This window comes from Polyodon spathula, chromosome 36 (assembly GCF_017654505.1).
Source record: "Polyodon spathula isolate WHYD16114869_AA chromosome 36, ASM1765450v1, whole genome shotgun sequence".
Lineage (NCBI taxonomy): Eukaryota > Metazoa > Chordata > Actinopteri > Acipenseriformes > Polyodontidae > Polyodon > Polyodon spathula.
The window spans coordinates 539,219-557,938 of NC_054569.1; the positions used below are offsets into that span (position 1 = coordinate 539,219).

At 49.3% G+C, this 18,720-nt stretch overlaps 1 protein-coding gene across 3 annotated transcripts; it reads right to left on the minus strand.

Moving 5' to 3' along the window:
* Positions 1–532: 532 nt before the first annotated feature.
* Positions 533–17,455, minus strand: fxyd6 (FXYD domain containing ion transport regulator 6). 3 transcript variants are annotated; one of them, XM_041234899.1, is made up of 9 exons: positions 15,971–17,455; positions 7,214–7,267; positions 4,425–4,448; positions 4,245–4,286; positions 3,145–3,215; positions 2,707–2,743; positions 2,538–2,587; positions 2,159–2,204; positions 533–1,631 (listed from the first exon to the last, which is right to left on the minus strand). In XM_041234899.1, the coding sequence occupies exons 2-9, from the start codon at positions 7,260–7,262 to the stop codon at positions 1,627–1,629; spliced, it is 324 nt and encodes a 107-aa protein (XP_041090833.1). In that variant the 5' UTR covers positions 7,263–7,267; positions 15,971–17,455; the 3' UTR covers positions 533–1,626. The 3 variants fall into 3 exon arrangements, with proteins under 3 accessions (XP_041090833.1, XP_041090835.1, XP_041090834.1); XM_041234901.1 differs by having other exon boundaries at positions 3,141–3,215; positions 15,971–17,443; XM_041234900.1 differs by lacking the exon at positions 15,971–17,455 and adding an exon at positions 15,470–15,646.
* Between the last annotated feature and the right edge of the window lie 1,265 nt (positions 17,456–18,720).

The window sequence follows — 18,720 nt, forward strand, 5'->3', positions numbered from 1 at the left end:
CAAGTGCGAGATCAAAACAGTGGCACCCTCGCTGATAAGGGCACTTTGAATAGAAATCACAGCTGCTGTACTGCAGATAAACGCTCAGGTGCGTTCTCGCACTGCTCCTAACTGTGCACGTCAAACAGCTAGAGCCAGCCTGCCGGAGTACAGCCAACCACTGTGTGCAATTCTTTTAAAATTGCAATAACACAGCTGTTTAACTCGGCTTCACCCCGAGGCGTGCCGATATAGGACTCTGTTTGAACACCCAGTCATGTGTGTTTCTCAAGTCTGTCTGTATGGAACTGAGCTGAAGAGAAGAGAGAGTGGCAAATGCTGTCCCGCACTGACAGGCTTGTGCAAAGAGACTGTGTGCAGAGGGACCAATAACACAGAAGTAGTGCCGAGGTCAGGCCAGGATAAAGAAAAGGTCAAACTTCACTGAACGATACATGAGCAAAAGGGGGAGCAAATACTTACAGGGAGCCACCCCGCCCCGCCCCCCAGCTCTCGTTCAGTGCCCCAAATAAAAACCCAGACACACACCTGATGAGAGTTGTTTCAATTTTTATTGTTTGTGATAACAACACAAACATACACAGCAGTCTTTCAATACACTGACAGCATTATTATTAATATTATTACAGAATCCATAGTCAGTTTAATAATCTGCATGAGATAACATTTGTACATGTGAACTATATGCACACCCGCATACACACACATCGATACACGCACGCACTCGCTCTCACACAGAACAGGTAAACTCACCGCAGCAACAGCCTAACAGACAGGGGATATATACTGCAATGTGATCTGATCGTGGGTCCAGCGACAGGCAGCTTGGAGCTTCGTTTGAAGGAATCGCACAGCGGATACAACACAAGCACAGATTATTAACCCCCAGTTAACCAGTCCAGCCAGTTCACAGGGATTCCACCCCCTGAGCAAGCGAGCACAACCACACCGCCTTTCACCTTTCACCTTTCACCGCTGACCCACGACACACCCACAGGGAAAACATAGAGCTGCATTGTCACTTCTTAACAATGATATTTATTTCTAGATTTACATCAAATAAAAAAAGAACTCGCCCCACAGTCGAAACAGGACAGGTAACAGCGCTACACTGGCCAACAGCTACTGGAGACAGGGTACAGTGACAGAGCTCAGGGACAGTGTGACAGGGCAGGACACTACAGGTTTATATACAGTACAGAGCACAGGGACAGTGTGACAGGGCAGGACACTACAGGTTTATATACAGTACAGAGCACAGGGACAGTGTTACAGGGCAGGACACTACAGGTTTATATACAGTACAGAGCACAGGGACAGTGTTACAGGGCAGGACACTACAGGTTTATATACAGTACAGAGCACAGGGACAGTGTTACAGGGCAGGACACTACAGGTTTATATACAGTACAGAGCACAGGGACAGTGTGACAGGGCAGGACACTACAGGTTTATATACAGTACAGAGCACAGGGACAGTGTGACAGGGCAGGGCACTACAGGTTTATATACAGTACAGAGCCAGCGGCTGTCAGTACTGCTCGCTGTGAACACTGGCTCCTCTCACTCTCCTCAGACAGAATCTCAACTCAGTGGTCAGTCAGCGGCCAGGGGCCTGGTCAGCAGTCAGCCTACCATTGGAGACAGAAGCAAACACACAGCGAGAGTCAGTGGACATACAACTAGATAAGAAGAGAGAGAGTCACTGGAGATACGACTGGACAAGCAGAGAGAGTCACTGGAGATACGACTGGATAAGCAGAGAGAGAGTCACTGGAGATACGACTGGAAAAGGAGAGAGAGTCACTGGAGATACGACTGGAAAAGGAGAGAGAGTCACTGGAGATACGACTGGACAAGCAGAGAGAGAGTCACTGGAGATACGACTGGACAAGCAGAGAGAGAGTCACTGGACATACGACTGGACAAGCAGAGAGAGTCACTGGAGATACGACTGGACAAGCAGAGAGAGAGTCACTAGAGATACGACTGGACAAGCAGAGAGAGAGTCACTGGACATACGACTGGACAAGCAGAGAGAGTCACTGGAGATACGACTGGACAAGCAGAGAGAGAGTCACTGGACATACCACTGGACAAGCAGAGAGAGAGTCACTGGACATACGACTGGATGAGCAGCTCTCTAGATCTGAATTACCTGATCTCTCAGTTCTCCACTTTCGGTGTTTCAGCAGTGGCTGACACTGCAGGAGAAAGAGAGAGAGAGAGAGAGAGAGAGAGAGAGAGAGAGAGAGAGAGAGAGAGAGAGAGAGAGAGAGAGAGATGGAGGAAGGGTATGAGTAAACACTTCTCTCTTCAAAACTATAGCTACATTTCTAAGACACGTAAAGATCAGACATAGCAATATACTGTAATATCCTGCTTTCCTGCTTATCTATAGGTACAGATGTTACTCTGGTCGAGGCACCGGCCACAACGCTTGCCTGCTTTGCCTTGTTTCTTATAAGTTTGCATTGCCTGAGAGCCCTGGTTAATACAGGACGTGTCTGTGTCTCCTGCAGTGTTGCAATATTTACCCTTGGAAGTGATGAGGTTCTCTGCTTGAGCTTCCTCCTCTCCTGGGACCCTGGAGAGACAGGGAGAGAGGGGGTTAGAAGAAGAAGAAGAAGAAGAAGAAGAAGAAGAAGAAGAAGAAGAAGAAGAAGAAGAAGAAGAAGAATTCAGTTCATCCAATGGCTGAATTACCTGGGCTTCTGGTTGAAACTGCAGCGGCATCTTCTGCCTGAAATAAATCAAAACAGAAGCACAGCGTTTGGTACAAGCACAGGAAAAAAAAAAAATCACAGCACACTTCTGCAAAAGCACAGCGCAGCTTGACTGTGCAAGCGAGTGCAGTAAAGCAATACTAATGAGATAAGCAGTGGAAAAAGGGAGGGCAGTGCTAAAGATTGCGGTGTGTCAGGTCAGGATTCGGGAACAGGCAGGGACAAATCCCAAAAGGGCTGGGCTTTATCAGGAAACGGTGGGACAACCAGAGGTGGCACAGTGCAAATTAAAACATGTGCTAAGTGAATTCTGCACACACTTGTGAATTCTGCACACACACAGCCCAGCTAAGAGAATAGTAAAGACATCTTACTGAGGAAATGACTTTGACAGAGAGAGCGGCAGTGACTTACTCACGATGAGGAGGATCCCCAGAGTGAACAGGACCACTGCGAACACCAGCCCTCCGATCCGCAGGGTCTTGTAGTCTGAGGGAGAGACAGCAGAGAGTGAAGAGACAGAGCAGAGATACAGAGGAGCAGAGAGTGAAGAGACAGAGCAGAGACACAGGGGAGCAGAGAGACAGTGAAGAGACAGAGCAGAGACACAGGGAGCAGAGAGACAGTGAAGAGACAGAGCAGAGATACAGAGGAGCAGAGAGCAGTGAAGAGACAGAGCAGAGACACAGGGGAGCAGTGAAGAGACAGAGCAGAGACACAGGGGAGCAGAGAGTGAAGAGACAGAGCAGAGACACAGGGGAGCAGAGAGTGAAGAGACAGAGCAGAGATACAGAGGAGCAGAGAGTGAAGAGACAGAGCAGAGACACAGAGGAGCAGAGAGACAGTGAAGAGACAGAGCAGAGACACAGGGGAGCAGAGAGACAGAGTGAAGAGACAGAGCAGAGAGACAGAGGAGCAGAGAGTGAAGAGACAGAGCAGAGATACAGAGGAGCAGAGAGTGAAGAGACAGAGCAGAGACACAGAGGAGCAGAGAGTGAAGAGACAGAGCAGAGACACAGGGGAGCAGAGAGACAGTGAAGAGACAGAGCAGAGACACAGGGGAGCAGAGAGACAGTGAAGAGACAGAGCAGAGACACAGGGGAGCAGAGAGACAGGGTGAAGAGACAGAGCAGAGACACAGGGGAGCAGAGAGACAGTGAAGAGACAGAGCAGAGACACAGGGGAGCAGAGAGACAGGGTGAAGAGACAGAGCAGAGACACAGGGGAGCAGAGAGACAGTGAAGAGACAGAGCAGAGACACAGCAGAGAGACAGGGTGAAGAGCAGAGAGACAGGGAAGAGACAGAGCAGAGACACAGGGGAGCAGAGAGACAGTGAAGAGACAGAGCAGAGACACAGGGGAGCAGAGAGACAGTGAAGAGACAGAGCAGAGACACAGGGGAGCAGAGAGACAGGGTGAAGAGACAGAGCAGAGACACAGGGGAGCAGAGAGACAGTGAAGAGACAGAGCAGAGACACAGGGGAGCAGAGAGACAGTGAAGAGACAGTGAAACTGTACCGTAGTTGAAGGGGTCCAGTTCTTTATCCTTGTCTTTATCATCTGTACAGAAAAAAAGGTTTTCTTCCATATCATATTTTTTTTACTATACTACAATGTATTATTCTAATAATAATAATAATAATAATAATAATAATAATAATAATAATAATAATAATAATGTGCTGAGGTGTGACTTACCGCTGGCGTTGTGGATATCTGCGGCTGAAATAATACAAACAAGAACAGCTGGTTAGTCAGAGACACAGTGAAGAGACAAGCAGAGACACAGAGGAGCAGAGAGACAGTGAAGAAACAGCAGAGACGGACAGATTCACAAAGAGACACAGACACACACACAGAGACACAGACACACACACTGACAGACTCAAACTGAGACACACGATCACAGACTGAAACAAAGACACACAATCAAACAGAGGCACACGATCACACAGACTCAAAACGACACACAAACTGACACATGATCACAGATAGACACACGATCACTCACACTGAGGGACGCACGATCACTCACACTGAGAGACACACAATCACTCTCACTGACAGACACACGATCACTCTCACACTGAGAGACACACAATCACTCTCACACTGACAGACACACGATCACTCTCACACTGATCACTCTCACACTGATAGAGACACACAATCACTCTCACACTGACAGACACACGATCACTCTCACACTGATAGAGACACACAATCACTCTCACACTGACAGACACACAATCACTCTCACACTGAGAGACACACAAGACACACAATCACTCTCACACTGATATTCACACAATCACTCTCACACTGAGAGACCCACGATCACTCTCACACTGACAGACACACAATCACTCTCACACTGATAGACACACAATCACTCTCACACTGATAGAGACACACAATCACTCTCACACTGACAGAGACACAATCACCTCTCACACTGATAGAGACACACGATCACTCTCACACTGAGAGACACACAATCACTCTCACACTGAGAGACCCACGATCACTCTCACACTGACAGACACACAATCACTCTCACACTGATAGAGACACACAATCACTCTCACACTGATAGAGACACACAATCACTCTCACACTGATAGAGACACACAATCACTCTCACACTGACAGACACACGATCACTCTCACACTGATAGAGACACACAATCACTCTCACACTGATAGAGACACACAATCACTCTCACACTGATAGAGACACACGATCACTCTCACACTGACAGAGACACACAATCACTCTCACACTGAGAGACACACAATCACTCTCACACTGATAGAGACACACAATCACTCTCACACTGACAGAGACACACAATACCTCTCACACTGAGAGACACACAATCATTCTCACACTGAGAGACCCACGATCACTCTCACACTGACAGAGACACACAACACCTCTCACACTGAAAGAGACACACAATCTCTCTCACACTGACAGACACACGATCACTCACACTGATAGAGACACACAATCACTCTCACACTGACAGACACAAGATCACTCTCACACTGATAGAGACACACAATCACTCTCACACTGAGAGACACACAATCACTCTCACACTGACAGAGACACAATCACTCTCACACTGATAGAGACACACGATCACTCTCACACTGATAGAGACACACAATCACTCTCACACTCATAGGCACATGATCACTCTCACACTGATATTCACACAGTCACTCTCACACAGATAGACACAAGATCACTCACACTGATAGACCCACGATCACTCTCACACTGACAGAGACACACAATACCTCTCACACTGATAGAGACACACAGTCACTCTCACACTGACAGACACACGATCACTCTCACACTGATAGAGACACACAATCACTCTCACACTGATAGAGACACACAATCACTCTCACACTGACAGAGACACACAATACCTCTCACACTGAGAGACACACAATCATTCTCACACTGAGAGACCCACGATCACTCTCACACTGACAGAGACACACAATACCTCCCACACTCATAGGCACATGATCACTCTCACTCTGACAGAGCCACACAATCACTCTCACACTGATATTCACACAGTCACTCTCACACTGATAGAGACACACAATCACTCTCACACTGACAGACACACGATCACTCTCACACTGATAGAGACACACAATCACTCTCACACTGATAGACACACAATCATTCTCACACTGAGAGACCCACGATCACTCTCACACTGATATTCACACAGTCACTCTCACACAGATAGACACAAGATCACTCACACTGATAGACAGACAATCACTCTCACACTTAGAGACCCACGATCACTCTCACACTGACAGAGACACACAACACCTCTCACACTGACAGAGACACACAATCACTCTCACACTGACAGACACACGATCACTCACACTGATAGAGACACACAATCACTCTCACACTGATATTCACACAATCATTCTCACACTGAGAGACCCACGATCACTCTCACACTGACAGACACACAATCACTCTCACACTGATATTCACACAATCATTCTCACACTGAGAGACCCACGATCACTCTCACACTGACAGACACACAATCACTCTCACACTGATAGAGACACACGATCACTCTCACACTGATAGAGAGACACAAGTTGAAGAAAGACTCCTTCACAAGTAATCTGGCATTGAACTCCTTCTACTTGTGCATTTCCACTGAGGTGGGCATGGCTTTCCTTTAGTGGTGAGATCTCAGATCCGACTGCCTCTGTGTCTCAGCGTGTGTGTGTGTGTCTCTCAGTGTGTGTGTGTGTCTCAGTGTGTGTGTGTGTGTGTCAGTGTGTGTGTGTGTGTGTGTGTGTGTGTGTGTGTGTGTGCGTGCGTGTGTCTCAGTGTGTGTCTCAGTGTGTGTGCGCATGTGTGTGAGTGTGTGTCAATGCATGTCGCTCAGTCTCTACAGTAAGGCTCACTCAATACCTACTGGCCACATACACCAGCAGCGAGCACAGGAACAGCAGAGCAGTCTCCATGGCAACTGGAAGAGAGAGAGAGAGGCACCAGTGTGAGGCAGGCGTGTCCTGTACTGGTTGTTTGTTTCTTAACAGACAGGAGGATGAGTAAAGTGACAGACAGACAGTGAGAGGTAGAGACAGAAAGCTAGCTCACTCACTCACTCACTCACTCACTCACTCACTCACTCAAAGTTGTTTTATTGCCATGACAACATTGGATGTATTGCCAAAGCAGTTACAAAGTGCAATAGAAACATTCAGAACATCAATAAAAGTTAATCAATGAAACGGAATCATTAATTAAAGAGGCAGCAAATGTAAAATTGAACGCCGAACACTGCTAGACAAAAGACACTAACCTCTGACCCCTAATAACTAACCAAACCCTAACTAAAAAAGTCACGCTTCTTTTTTAAATGTATTATTTATGAAGTCAAATAAAACAAAGATAACAGAAACAATGAATATTAAAAAAACATTCAGTAATATTCAGAGCTTGCCAGCGTCTGACACTCAGTTGAACACAACAGTTTTGAGGAAGGCATATGCATTTCTAAACGACTTTATAACAGCTTCTCCTTTTCAGGAGCAATTAGATTATCTTCCAGGGAGGAAACAGGCTAACCTAATTGAGGAAAGGAAACAGCATGGCGCAGGAGCTCCCCCTAGGGACAGGGCAGGGGCGGTGCGTCTGTCGCCCCGCTGTCACAGACAGCCCAACACAACCTCACAAACACACGCAGCGTTTCAATGCACTTCAGAGACGCACTTCCCATCAGTTTACATCTTGCTGAATCAAATCACTCAACTTTCATCTTTCAATAATTGATCTGTATTTGATGGGAGGGTGACTGCGGGACCCTGTCGCTGTGTCCCGGGAGGGTGACTGCGGGACCCTGTCGCTGTGTCCCAGGAGGGTGACTGCGGGACCCTGTCGCTGTGTCCCAGGAGGGTGACTGCGGGACCCTGTCGCTGCGTCCCAGGAGGGTGACTGCGGGACCCCGGGAGGGTGTCGCTGTGTCCCGGGAGGGTGACTGCGGGACCCCGTCGCTGCGTCCCGGGAGGGTGACTGCGGGACCCTGTCGCTGCGTCCCGGGAGGGTGACTGCGGGACCCTGTCGCTGTGTCCCGGGAGGGTGACTGCGGGACCCTGTCGCTGTGTCCCGGGAGGGTGACTGCGGGACCCTGTCGCTGCGTCCCGGGAGGGTGACTGCGGGACCCTGTCGCTGTGTCCCGGGAGGGTGACTGCGGGACCCTGTCGCTGTGTCCCGGGAGGGTGACTGCGGGACCCTGTCGCTGTGTCCTGGGAGGGTGACTGCGGGACCCTGTCATAAGACCCTTCACAAACCCCAAGATCTTAATACCACCACTCTACAAATCACAAACGAGATCCTTCACGAACCCCACTCCTCTGTGCTCATATTGCATTTAGCGATGCTGATAAGAGGTGAAAACACCAGCCAGCATTAATACAGAGTTCGTTTAGGTCCCTGCTCGATAGATTATTTAAACAGGGTGACACTTTACACACAGAATCTTACAAAGGGAAATCAGTGCGTTACAGTGCTTCCATCAGCATCAATTAATAGAACTTAAATCCTCATCCATTAGGATCCAGTTATAATCCCAGTGTTTCAACCAACCCATTAGCAGACCACAGTGCTACCAGCAAGGGCAAAGCATACAGTGGCTCTACAGGAATGTATTGCAGAGTAGCACCCTGCCTGTCTGTCAAGTACTGATATGGTAGCGTGGTCTAGCCTCCTCCCTAGCGTGGTCTAGCCAGTGCAATCCTGTCTGTATCCTCCCTAGCGTGGTACAGCCAGTGCAATCCTGTCTGTATCCTCCCTAGCGTGGTACAGCCAGTGCAATCCTGTCTGTATCCTCCCTAGCGTGGTACAGCCAGTGCAATCCTGTCTGTATCCTCCCTAGCGTGGTCTAGCCAGTGCAATCCTGTCTGTATCCTCCCTAGCGTGGTACAGCCAGTGCAATCCTGTCTGTATCCTCCCTAGCGTGGTACAGCCAGTGCAATCCTGTCTGTATCCTCCCTAGCGTGGTACAGCCAGTGCAATCCTGTCTGTATCCTCCCTAGCGTGGTACAGCCAGTGCAATCCTGTCTGTATCCTCCCTAGCGTGGTCTAGCCAGTGCAATCCTGTCCAGCCAGTGCAATCCTGTCTGTATCCTCCCTAGCGTGGTACAGCCAGTGCAATCCTGTCTGTATCCTCCCTAGCGTGGTACAGCCAGTGCAATCCTGTCTGTATCCTCCCTAGCGTGGTACAGCCAGTGCAATCCTGTCTGTATCCTCCCTAGCGTGGTAGCCAGTGCAATCCTGTCTGTATCCTCCCTAGCGTGGTACAGCCAGTGCAATCCTGTCTGTATCCTCCCTAGCGTGGTCTAGCCAGTGCAATCCTGTCTGTATCCTCCCCCTAGCAGTGCAATCCTGTCTGGTACAGCCAGTGCAATCCTGTCTGTATCCTCCCTAGCGTGGTCTAGCCAGTGCAATCCTGTCTGTATCCTCCCTAGCGTGGTCTAGCCAGTGCAATCCTGTCTGTATCCTCCCTAGCGTGGTCTAGCCAGTGCAATCCTGTCTGTATCCTCCCTAGCGTGGTCTAGCCAGTGCAATCCTGTCTGTATCCTCCCTAGCGTGGTCTAGCCAGTGCAATCCTGTCTGTATCCTCCCTAGCGTGGTACAGCCAGTGCAATCCTGTCTGTATCCTCCCTAGCGTGGTCTAGCCAGTGCAATCCTGTCTGTATCCTCCCTAGCGTGGTCTAGCCAGTGCAATCCTGTCTGTATCCTCCCTAGCGTGGTACAGCCAGTGCAATCCTGTCTGTATCCTCCCTAGCGTGGTCTAGCCAGTGCAATCCTGTCTGTATCCTCCCTAGCGTGGTCTAGCCAGTGCAATCCTGTCTGTATCCTCCCTAGCGTGGTCTAGCCAGTGCAATCCTGTCTGTATCCTCCCTAGCGTGGTCTAGCCAGTGCAATCCTGTCTGTATCCTCCCTAGCGTGGTATCCTCCCTAGCTAGCCAGTGCAATCCTGTCTGTATCCTCCCTAGCGTGGTACAGCCAGTGCAATCCTGTCTGTATCCTCCCTAGCGTGGTACAGCCAGTGCAATCCTGTCTGTATCCTCCCTAGCGTGGTCTAGCCAGTGCAATCCTGTCTGTATCCTCCCTAGCGTGGTACAGCCAGTGCAATCCTGTCTGTATCCTCCCTAGCGTGGTCTAGCCAGTGCAATCCTGTCTGTATCCTCCCTAGCGTGGTCTACAGCCAGTGCAGTGCAATCCTGTCTGTATCCTCCCTAGCGTGGTCTAGCCAGTGCAATCCTGTCTGTATCCTCCCTAGCGTGGTACAGCCAGTGCAATCCTGTCTGTATCCTCCCTAGCGTGGTACAGCCAGTGCAATCCTGTCTGTATCCTCCCTAGCGTGGTCTAGCCAGTGCAATCCTGTCTGTATCCTCCCTAGCGTGGTCTAGCCAGTGCAATCCTGTCTGTATCCTCCCTAGCGTGGTCTAGCCAGTGCAATCCTGTCTGTATCCTCCCTAGCGTGGTCTAGCCAGTGCAATCCTGTCTGTATCCTCCCTAGCGTGGTACAGCCAGTGCAATCCTGTCTGTATCCTCCCTAGCGTGGTACAGCCAGTGCAATCCTGTCTGTATCCTCCCTAGCGTGGTACAGCCAGTGCAATCCTGTCTGTATCCTCCCTAGCGTGGTCTAGCCAGTGCAATCCTGTCTGTATCCTCCCTAGCGTGGTACAGCCAGTGCAATCCTGTCTGTATCCTCCCTAGCGTGGTAGCGTGGTAGGCAGCCAGTGCAATCCTGTCTGTATCCTCCCTAGCGTGGTACAGCCAGTGCAATCCTGTCTGTATCCTCCCTAGCGTGGTCTAGCCAGTGCAATCCTGTCTGTATCCTCCCTAGCGTGGTCTAGCCAGTGCAATCCTGTCTGTATCCTCCCTAGCGTGGTCTAGCCAGTGCAATCCTGTCTGTATCCTCCCTAGCGTGGTACAGCCAGTGCAATCCTGTCTGTATCCTCCCTAGCGTGGTACTAGCCAGTGCAATCCTGTCTGTATCCTCCCTAGCGTGGTCTAGCCAGTGCAATCCTGTCTGTATCCTCCCTAGCGTGGTCTAGCCAGTGCAATCCTGTCTGTATCCTCCCTAGCGTGGTCTAGCCAGTGCAATCCTGTCTGTATCCTCCCTAGCGTGGTCTAGCCAGTGCAATCCTGTCTGTATCCTCCCTAGCGTGGTACAGCCAGTGCAATCCTGTCTGTATCCTCCCTAGCGTGGTACAGCCAGTGCAATCCTGTCTGTATCCTCCCTAGCGTGGTCTAGCCAGTGCAATCCTGTCTGTATCCTCCCTAGCGTGGTACAGCCAGTGCAATCCTGTCTGTATCCTCCCTAGCGTGGTACAGCCAGTGCAATCCTGTCTGTATCCTCCCTAGCGTGGTACAGCCAGTGCAATCCTGTCTGTATCCTCCCTAGCGTGGTACAGCCAGTGCAATCCTGTCTGTATCCTCCCTAGCGTGGTCTAGCCAGTGCAATCCTGTCTGTATCCTCCCTAGCGTGGTCTAGCCAGTGCAATCCTGTCTGTATCCTCCCTAGCGTGGTACAGCCAGTGCAATCCTGTCTGTATCCTCCCTAGCGTGGTACAGCCAGTGCAATCCTGTCTGTATCCTCCCTAGCGTGGTCTAGCCAGTGCAATCCTGTCTGTATCCTCCCTAGCGTGGTACAGCCAGTGCAATCCTGTCTGCCCCAAGACAACCCGTGTAATAGCTGCAATTGAACACTGTTTTGCACTCTTGCAAGAGCACGCGAGGGGGAGACGACCAGTCAGTCTGACACAGGGCTCTGCACTGATTGAAACTGCCTTTAAGATATTGCAGTTCCTCTATTGCACTCCACCGTATCGTGCGGTTTTGTTCTAAATCAAGCTTGGCGTGCTCGTTGTTCAGCTTGGCTGCCAGCTGGATCAATGCACTCCATCGTCACTGCCAAGCCTCCTGTGTGCTAATCCGGTGAACTCCGGGGATACCGCCAGGAATAGAGTCCATCAACACACTCCACCACTCTCTAACCAAGAGATCTTCAGAGAGGCTGAATGTCCATGCAGTCAGACAAACAGACAGACAGACAGGGACACTGCAATAGCAATGCAGACAGACAGGGGCACTGCAATAGCAATGCAGACAGACAGGGGCACTGCAATAGCAATGCAGACAGACAGGGGCACTGCAATAGCAATGCAGACAGACAGGGGCACTGCAATAGCAATGCAGACAGACAGGGGCACTGCAATAGCAATGCAGACAGACAGGGGCACTGCAATAGCAATGCAGACAGACAGGGGCACTGCAATAGCAATGCAGACAGACAGGGGCACTGCAATAGCAATGCAGACAGACAGGGGCACTGCAATAGCAATGCAGACAGACAGGGGCACTGCAATAGCAATGCAGACAGACAGGGGCACTGCAATAGAAATGCAGACAGACAGGGGCGCTGCAATAGAAATGCAATGGTTGTTTACTGAGGGGCAGTGATGTCACAAGGCTGCCTGGGCTTTCATCACCAGTGGTCACGCTGCTGGTATGAATTGCAGTGCCACAGACCCACATCAGTAGTGATATATTTGTTGTAACTCTGTGATCTGCTAATGGTTCTGCTAGCTAGGGTTTCTCCAGGGCAACGCACTGGGACTTTAATGGGCTCCAGATGGGAGATTTCAAGCAGGTGCAAAAGATGTCATCAGTGCGAGTTCTCCATGGGAATAGTTTCTATGGCAACAGGTGAGCTACACGGTGGCAAGGCAAGCATCACCAGTTAGCAGCTGAGGTCTGGATAGGCCTGTTTCTAATGGAAGAAGGCAGGGCGAAATCGCAAGAGATTCCAGCTCCCTTTATAGAGCCCATGTCATGCAATTAGCATGCACAAAACATATTATTGATAATACGATAGCCAGGCGGCACAGAGAGTTTCGCCTCCCCTGAAGCTGTTAGGAGAGCGGTCGACTGTTTAGCCTTGCTGACGGCTCTTTGCAGAACACGTCTCCAGCAGAGGGAGGCTGGAAGGTTCTTACACTAGCCTGGGTGGAAACATCCAACCGTACTGTGAGGCCTGGAGCCCACCTGCACTCTTGAATGCCTTACTGAGCCTCTTCCAGGCCTGAATCACTTCTTTAGACACCTAGAAACCCCGGGGGACTCCTTGTCCTCCTCTGCACTCGACAGATTCTCTCCAGTGAAATGGGTTTCTTTTGATTACAGTGGCCCTCAGTGGACAGCAGTGAAATCCACCTAGTTAACTGAGGAGAGGTGTGCGCTCTGCATCTTTATATAAAACGCTGCCAGAACATCATGAGCAACAAAGCAGGGCTGTGGGATTCCACGCAGACAGTGTGGGTCTCCAGCTAGGAGAGGGGGCGCTGCCAGCATTGTAACCCTGCCGTGGAGTCTCGAGGGCGGCCACGTGCCTTCACACAGCCAGGCAGTGGGGTTTTGGACACGGCACGGCGTGTGCTGGCACTGGCAGCTGGCAGAGTGAACATGCCAACTTGTCAAGACAGGGGCATGCCTGTGGCAGCAAGCTGTGGTATATATAATATATGTATAGTGTAGCAGACTCAATGGCTGAAACCCTAACATGCCTTAGAATATTCTGCTGAAGCGCAGTGAGTATCAATCGTTACACACTACAGTACACTGTATTGCAGTTTTGTACTCTGATTTGTTATTGTTAGGGTGTTTCTTTATTTGATTTTCACAGACACTGCCACATTGTGGGCGTCTTCTGAAAATCAACCAGTATCTAGGACAGAGACCCAGATACGCACATCGATGACTTTCACAAAACGCAGAACGAATTGGTAACCATGACAACCGGGCAGCGCTGCCAGACAGGCGAGTAAGGAGGCCGGGCGCCGTTTCCCGGGTACCAGGGAGGGGTTGCCATGGCGACTGGCTCCGCGCTGCACTCTCTCCATCAGGGGACTGCCATTGAAGAAAAACAACACGGGGCGCTGCCAGCCAGCCACTGGCAAAGGCAATCAATCGCGCAATCGACACTCTGTCGCCAACAGAACCGGGAGACAACGCAATTAAAACTCTCCGTCCCTCTCCACCCCCCCCCCTTACTCCCTGTACCCCTCAACCCCATACATATATTAATTTGTAATACATACACCCCCATAGTGATGTGATACAGCCATCTGAACTGTCGTTGTATTAGGCGGCGTCTATGAGACTGTTTCTATCAATGGAAATGTATACCGTGCTCCACCTGCCACCGACAAAAAACACAAAAATAATGCTTTAACGTTATCAGCGGGTAAAAAACAAAGATATGTCATTTGGTTGAAAATATACATATTCGCGCGTACTAAAGCGCGCCAGTCCTCCTCGATATCGGGTTCTTGAGGGCTACAGCATTTGGACTCGTTTGCAAGTTGGTTTTCTCTCTCTCTCTCTCTCTCTCTCTCTCTCTCTCTCTCTAGTCTCGCCCTTTTCTAGACCATTCCAGCACTGTTGGTCCATGTATTTATGTGTTTTTTTTTTAACAGGATGAATTGAAGACGGTGCCAATATCACACGAGTGTGCACGCAAACAACAGACCGTACAGTTAATAACGAAGATGTGGATTGAGCACAAAACACAGCCTTCAAACAAGACCCCAATGCGAGCCCCACCTGTGAACGAAGCGATGGACTGTACTCAACAAAATGATGTAATAATAAATAATATAATAATAATAATAATAATAATAATAATAATAATAATAATAAAACGTGTTTTTATTTACAGCAAATCAATTCATTTGCATATATCATGTTCCTAATAGTCTGTACGCATTTGCAGGGTGTTCGTTTTGCAATTGAATAGACGATCCTAATTCATCAGAAATACTTTATATCTCTTTTCTTTTTTCTGGATTTCCCGATCCCTGCATCTCTTCAGAAAACTGTTGCATCCACTTCGGTCATCTGCGACCATAAACCGTGGGTATAACTGCGTGACCTTGTAAACAGCGGCACACCCTTTACTCTTAGCGTGTAACAATGTATCACAAACACATACGTGCATGCATACATACATACATACCTGCATGCATACATACATACATACGTGCATGCATATAAATATACATCATCCAATGGTCCCGTCTGTACGAGACTACATCATTCCAGTAATTAAACTAGCCCTCTCTCAGTCTTCTCTTTGAACTACAAGACGTGCCATTACCGTGAACTGCGCACCGAAGCGCACACAGGACAGCTCAACAGCCTCCGGGATAATTATCCTGCCGTACTGCCTCGCATCGCTCACTGGAGTAGTTTTGTATCCAAGCAAAAGGCAACGGAGCTTTGAATACGCACGCAGGCTTTATTCGTATAAAGAACAATCCAACAAGTGTTGCACAAGTCGCTTTGCCTCCTTTCCGTGCACCCACCTCGCCCCCTCCCTCTCACACTCACAAACACGTCTTTGTTTTCTTTGTCTGTGGGTTGTGTTTTTTGCAGACAGTACAACAGCTAAACAGTGAGATGCAGTAGAACTATTCCAACAGTAATTAAAATAAAGAAAGGAAAACGCAATAAAATAAACCAAAAACTTCACCCCTCCCTCTCCCTCTCTCTCTCTCTCTCTCTCTCTCTCTCTCTCTCTCTCTCTCTCCCTCTCTCTCTCTCTCTCTCTCTCTCTCTCTCTATATATATATATATTGTAAAGTATGCAATTCCTTACCCTTTTATTATGTGCTTTTATTGTTATTGGTGAATTGGAATAGAAAGCTGTGCGGTAGACCGTGCTGAATTGTGTTGTGCGCTTTTCTTGTCAATGGCTTGCCTCTCTTCTCCCGCTGAAGTATTTTCGTCTTGTTCGGGGAGTCCAGGCTCGCGTTGATCCGGTTCCGAGCTCTGTTCCAGTCGATGGACGTGTCTCGGGGCTGACGCTGTTTGCTTTTCAGAGGTTTGTAAAGGTCTATGTACCCCTCCCTCCTTCCCTCGCTGTGAATAAACGCGTCTGTCTGAGTGGCGGGTCGCGGATCTGAAGGGGGGCCGAGTGGGGCTGGCCGCTGATGACAACACGGTACTACGCGTTCCAGTCCTGCGCTTGGTTCGAGTGTAGAAGCAAACTCCCCTTCCTCTCCAAATAATGGAAATTAGTGATATTTAAATGAAATGGGGGAAGCAGAAAATAACAGAAGATGCTTCTGTTCTAGACAGAATCAACAGCTGGCGTGTGATGCTAGAGATCACGTTTAGGGCTGGCTAGGTATACTGCCGTTCCAAGCGCCAACCCCAATGCTTAGGCGTCGATGCTCACCAGTTATTATATTACAGATGCTAATAACCTGCGTTCTTCGTGAAAATGGTTTAATATGGCAATGGGGTGCCCTTTTCACACTATTTTTTTTTTTTGTTATTAATTACATTTTTCTCATTTTCTCCCCAGTTTGGAAAGCCCTATTACTTTATTATTTCAACCCTTTGCACCCGGTGGCTCGGTGAACTGTGCGCCACTTCCTGGGAACTCCCGTCCGCTGCCGGCGGTGGAATATTCGATTCTGTTTCTGTATCGGAAATTGGATTAGAACAGTAACTGAATTATTGCAAATGAATGGTCAATTAAAACAATTGACGTCGCGGGTTGTGATCGCCCATCTGACACCGTCCATACCACCGCCACTGTCAGCAGCCTGGGGCAGAATCCCTCCCAGCTTCAGAACTTACCATTACAGTGAAGAACATGTCCATATATATATAAACACAGCCACTACCACGCTGAAGCCTTTCAAGTGAGTCAGTAGTATTTATTTTAAAGTCTGGGGAGAAATAAAGACTCAGTGGAAATGTATTGAGACGAGTACAGTCAGAACTGGAGGCTGATATGTCGGTCCGTCTGTCTGCCTGTCCGTATTCAGTGCCGGCGAGGTCTGAAGGTCCCCTGTCCACCCGTCAGGAGGGCAGGGTCAGCGTGTAACCTGGGTTCAGCGACAGCCTGGAGACTGGTGTGGTGCGTCTGTCCCGGCACAGCACGCCGATCGCCCTGGACCCTTGTCCACAGGGACCCTTATGTTTAGTGAATGCAGCTGCAGCACAGTCCCAGCGTGGCGGCTCTGCTGTACCGACGCGCTGCTTGACAAACACACGCACATGCAATGCTAACAAGCGGTGGATGGGCACCGGTGTGCAGTTTGTTAAACACAGTTAAAAGCAGCACTTTCGAGGCAGGGCGTAGTCTGATAATGCACACTGCTGCGCCTGTGCCTGACCTCATTCCTACTGTCTCGACTTGCACTTAGTCTAACAGTTCTAGGGTATGGCTGGAACGGTAATTATCCAAGGCATCGTCCCAGGTAACCTTCGACTCCGTGCACTGCGGACGGACCAGAGTACTGAGGCAGTGCCCAGGACCAGAAAACTGACCCCATTGAAATAAATGAAAGCATTGTGTTTGCTGCTGTGATCTGGCAGCCGAGGAGACAGAGAGAATTAAGAGGAGGACGGGATCAGAGGTCTTCAGAAGAGAGCAGGGTGAGAAAAAAAAAAAAATCTTAAATAAAAAAAAAAACTTTTTTGTTGTTAAAATTTTATGGTTTACAGAAGAACTGGGTATATGTACACAAACACACATCAATTACAGAAACTGTACAGAGGTGTTATCAATGCCCCTGAGTACTCCAACAGCAGTGCAAGGGAAAATGTCATTTACCTTGAAGCAAAGTCTGCTGAAGAATAACAAATGAGAAATACCGATAACCTACCCACACAATAAACATTCTGCTTCAAGAAGGTGCGCTTGCATAACAGCATGGTGATACAGGCTTCTTTACATTGCCCTTCAGGGCTGGGCGGGGGGGGGGGGGGGGGGTCTGTGCTGGCGATGAATGATCTAGTCACAGCTATAGGGTGCGGGACTCACTGTATTTGTGTTGTAGTCCTCGATATTAACATAAGGCAAACTCATCTGTCCTCGACATTAACAAATCTGACAAACTCATCTGTGTAAAACATGGAGAGACTTTGAGAGCGGGGGGATCGGGATCATTAACCATTAAAGGGTGCCTGGAGTCGAGGCTCGTTCCCATCACAGGAAAGACGCCAGGGGAGGGAATCGTTTGAAACTCCACTGGCTTGTCATCTGAAGCCACTAGGTGGCGCAGTCAGTGCTGTCTCGGAGTTGGATATTTGGGGAGGTTTCAAAGAACAGAACTGGCCAGCTGTCCCTCGGTCGAAATCACAGCCCTCGCCCCTTCCCCTCGGCCCTTTCCTCTGGAGGGAAACAGACTCAACTGTATCAATACAATCAGGGCTGAGGATTCGGCAGGGAGGTCAGCGTTCAGTGCAGTGCGCTCGCTCGTTATCACGCCACCCCGCAAACACATCAAAAACAAACAGGTGCAAAATGTAGGGTTGTGAAGAGGTGGAGGGGCTGTACACAGTAACACATGGCCACTCATGAACTAAATCCGAGAGCGTGCCAATTACAAA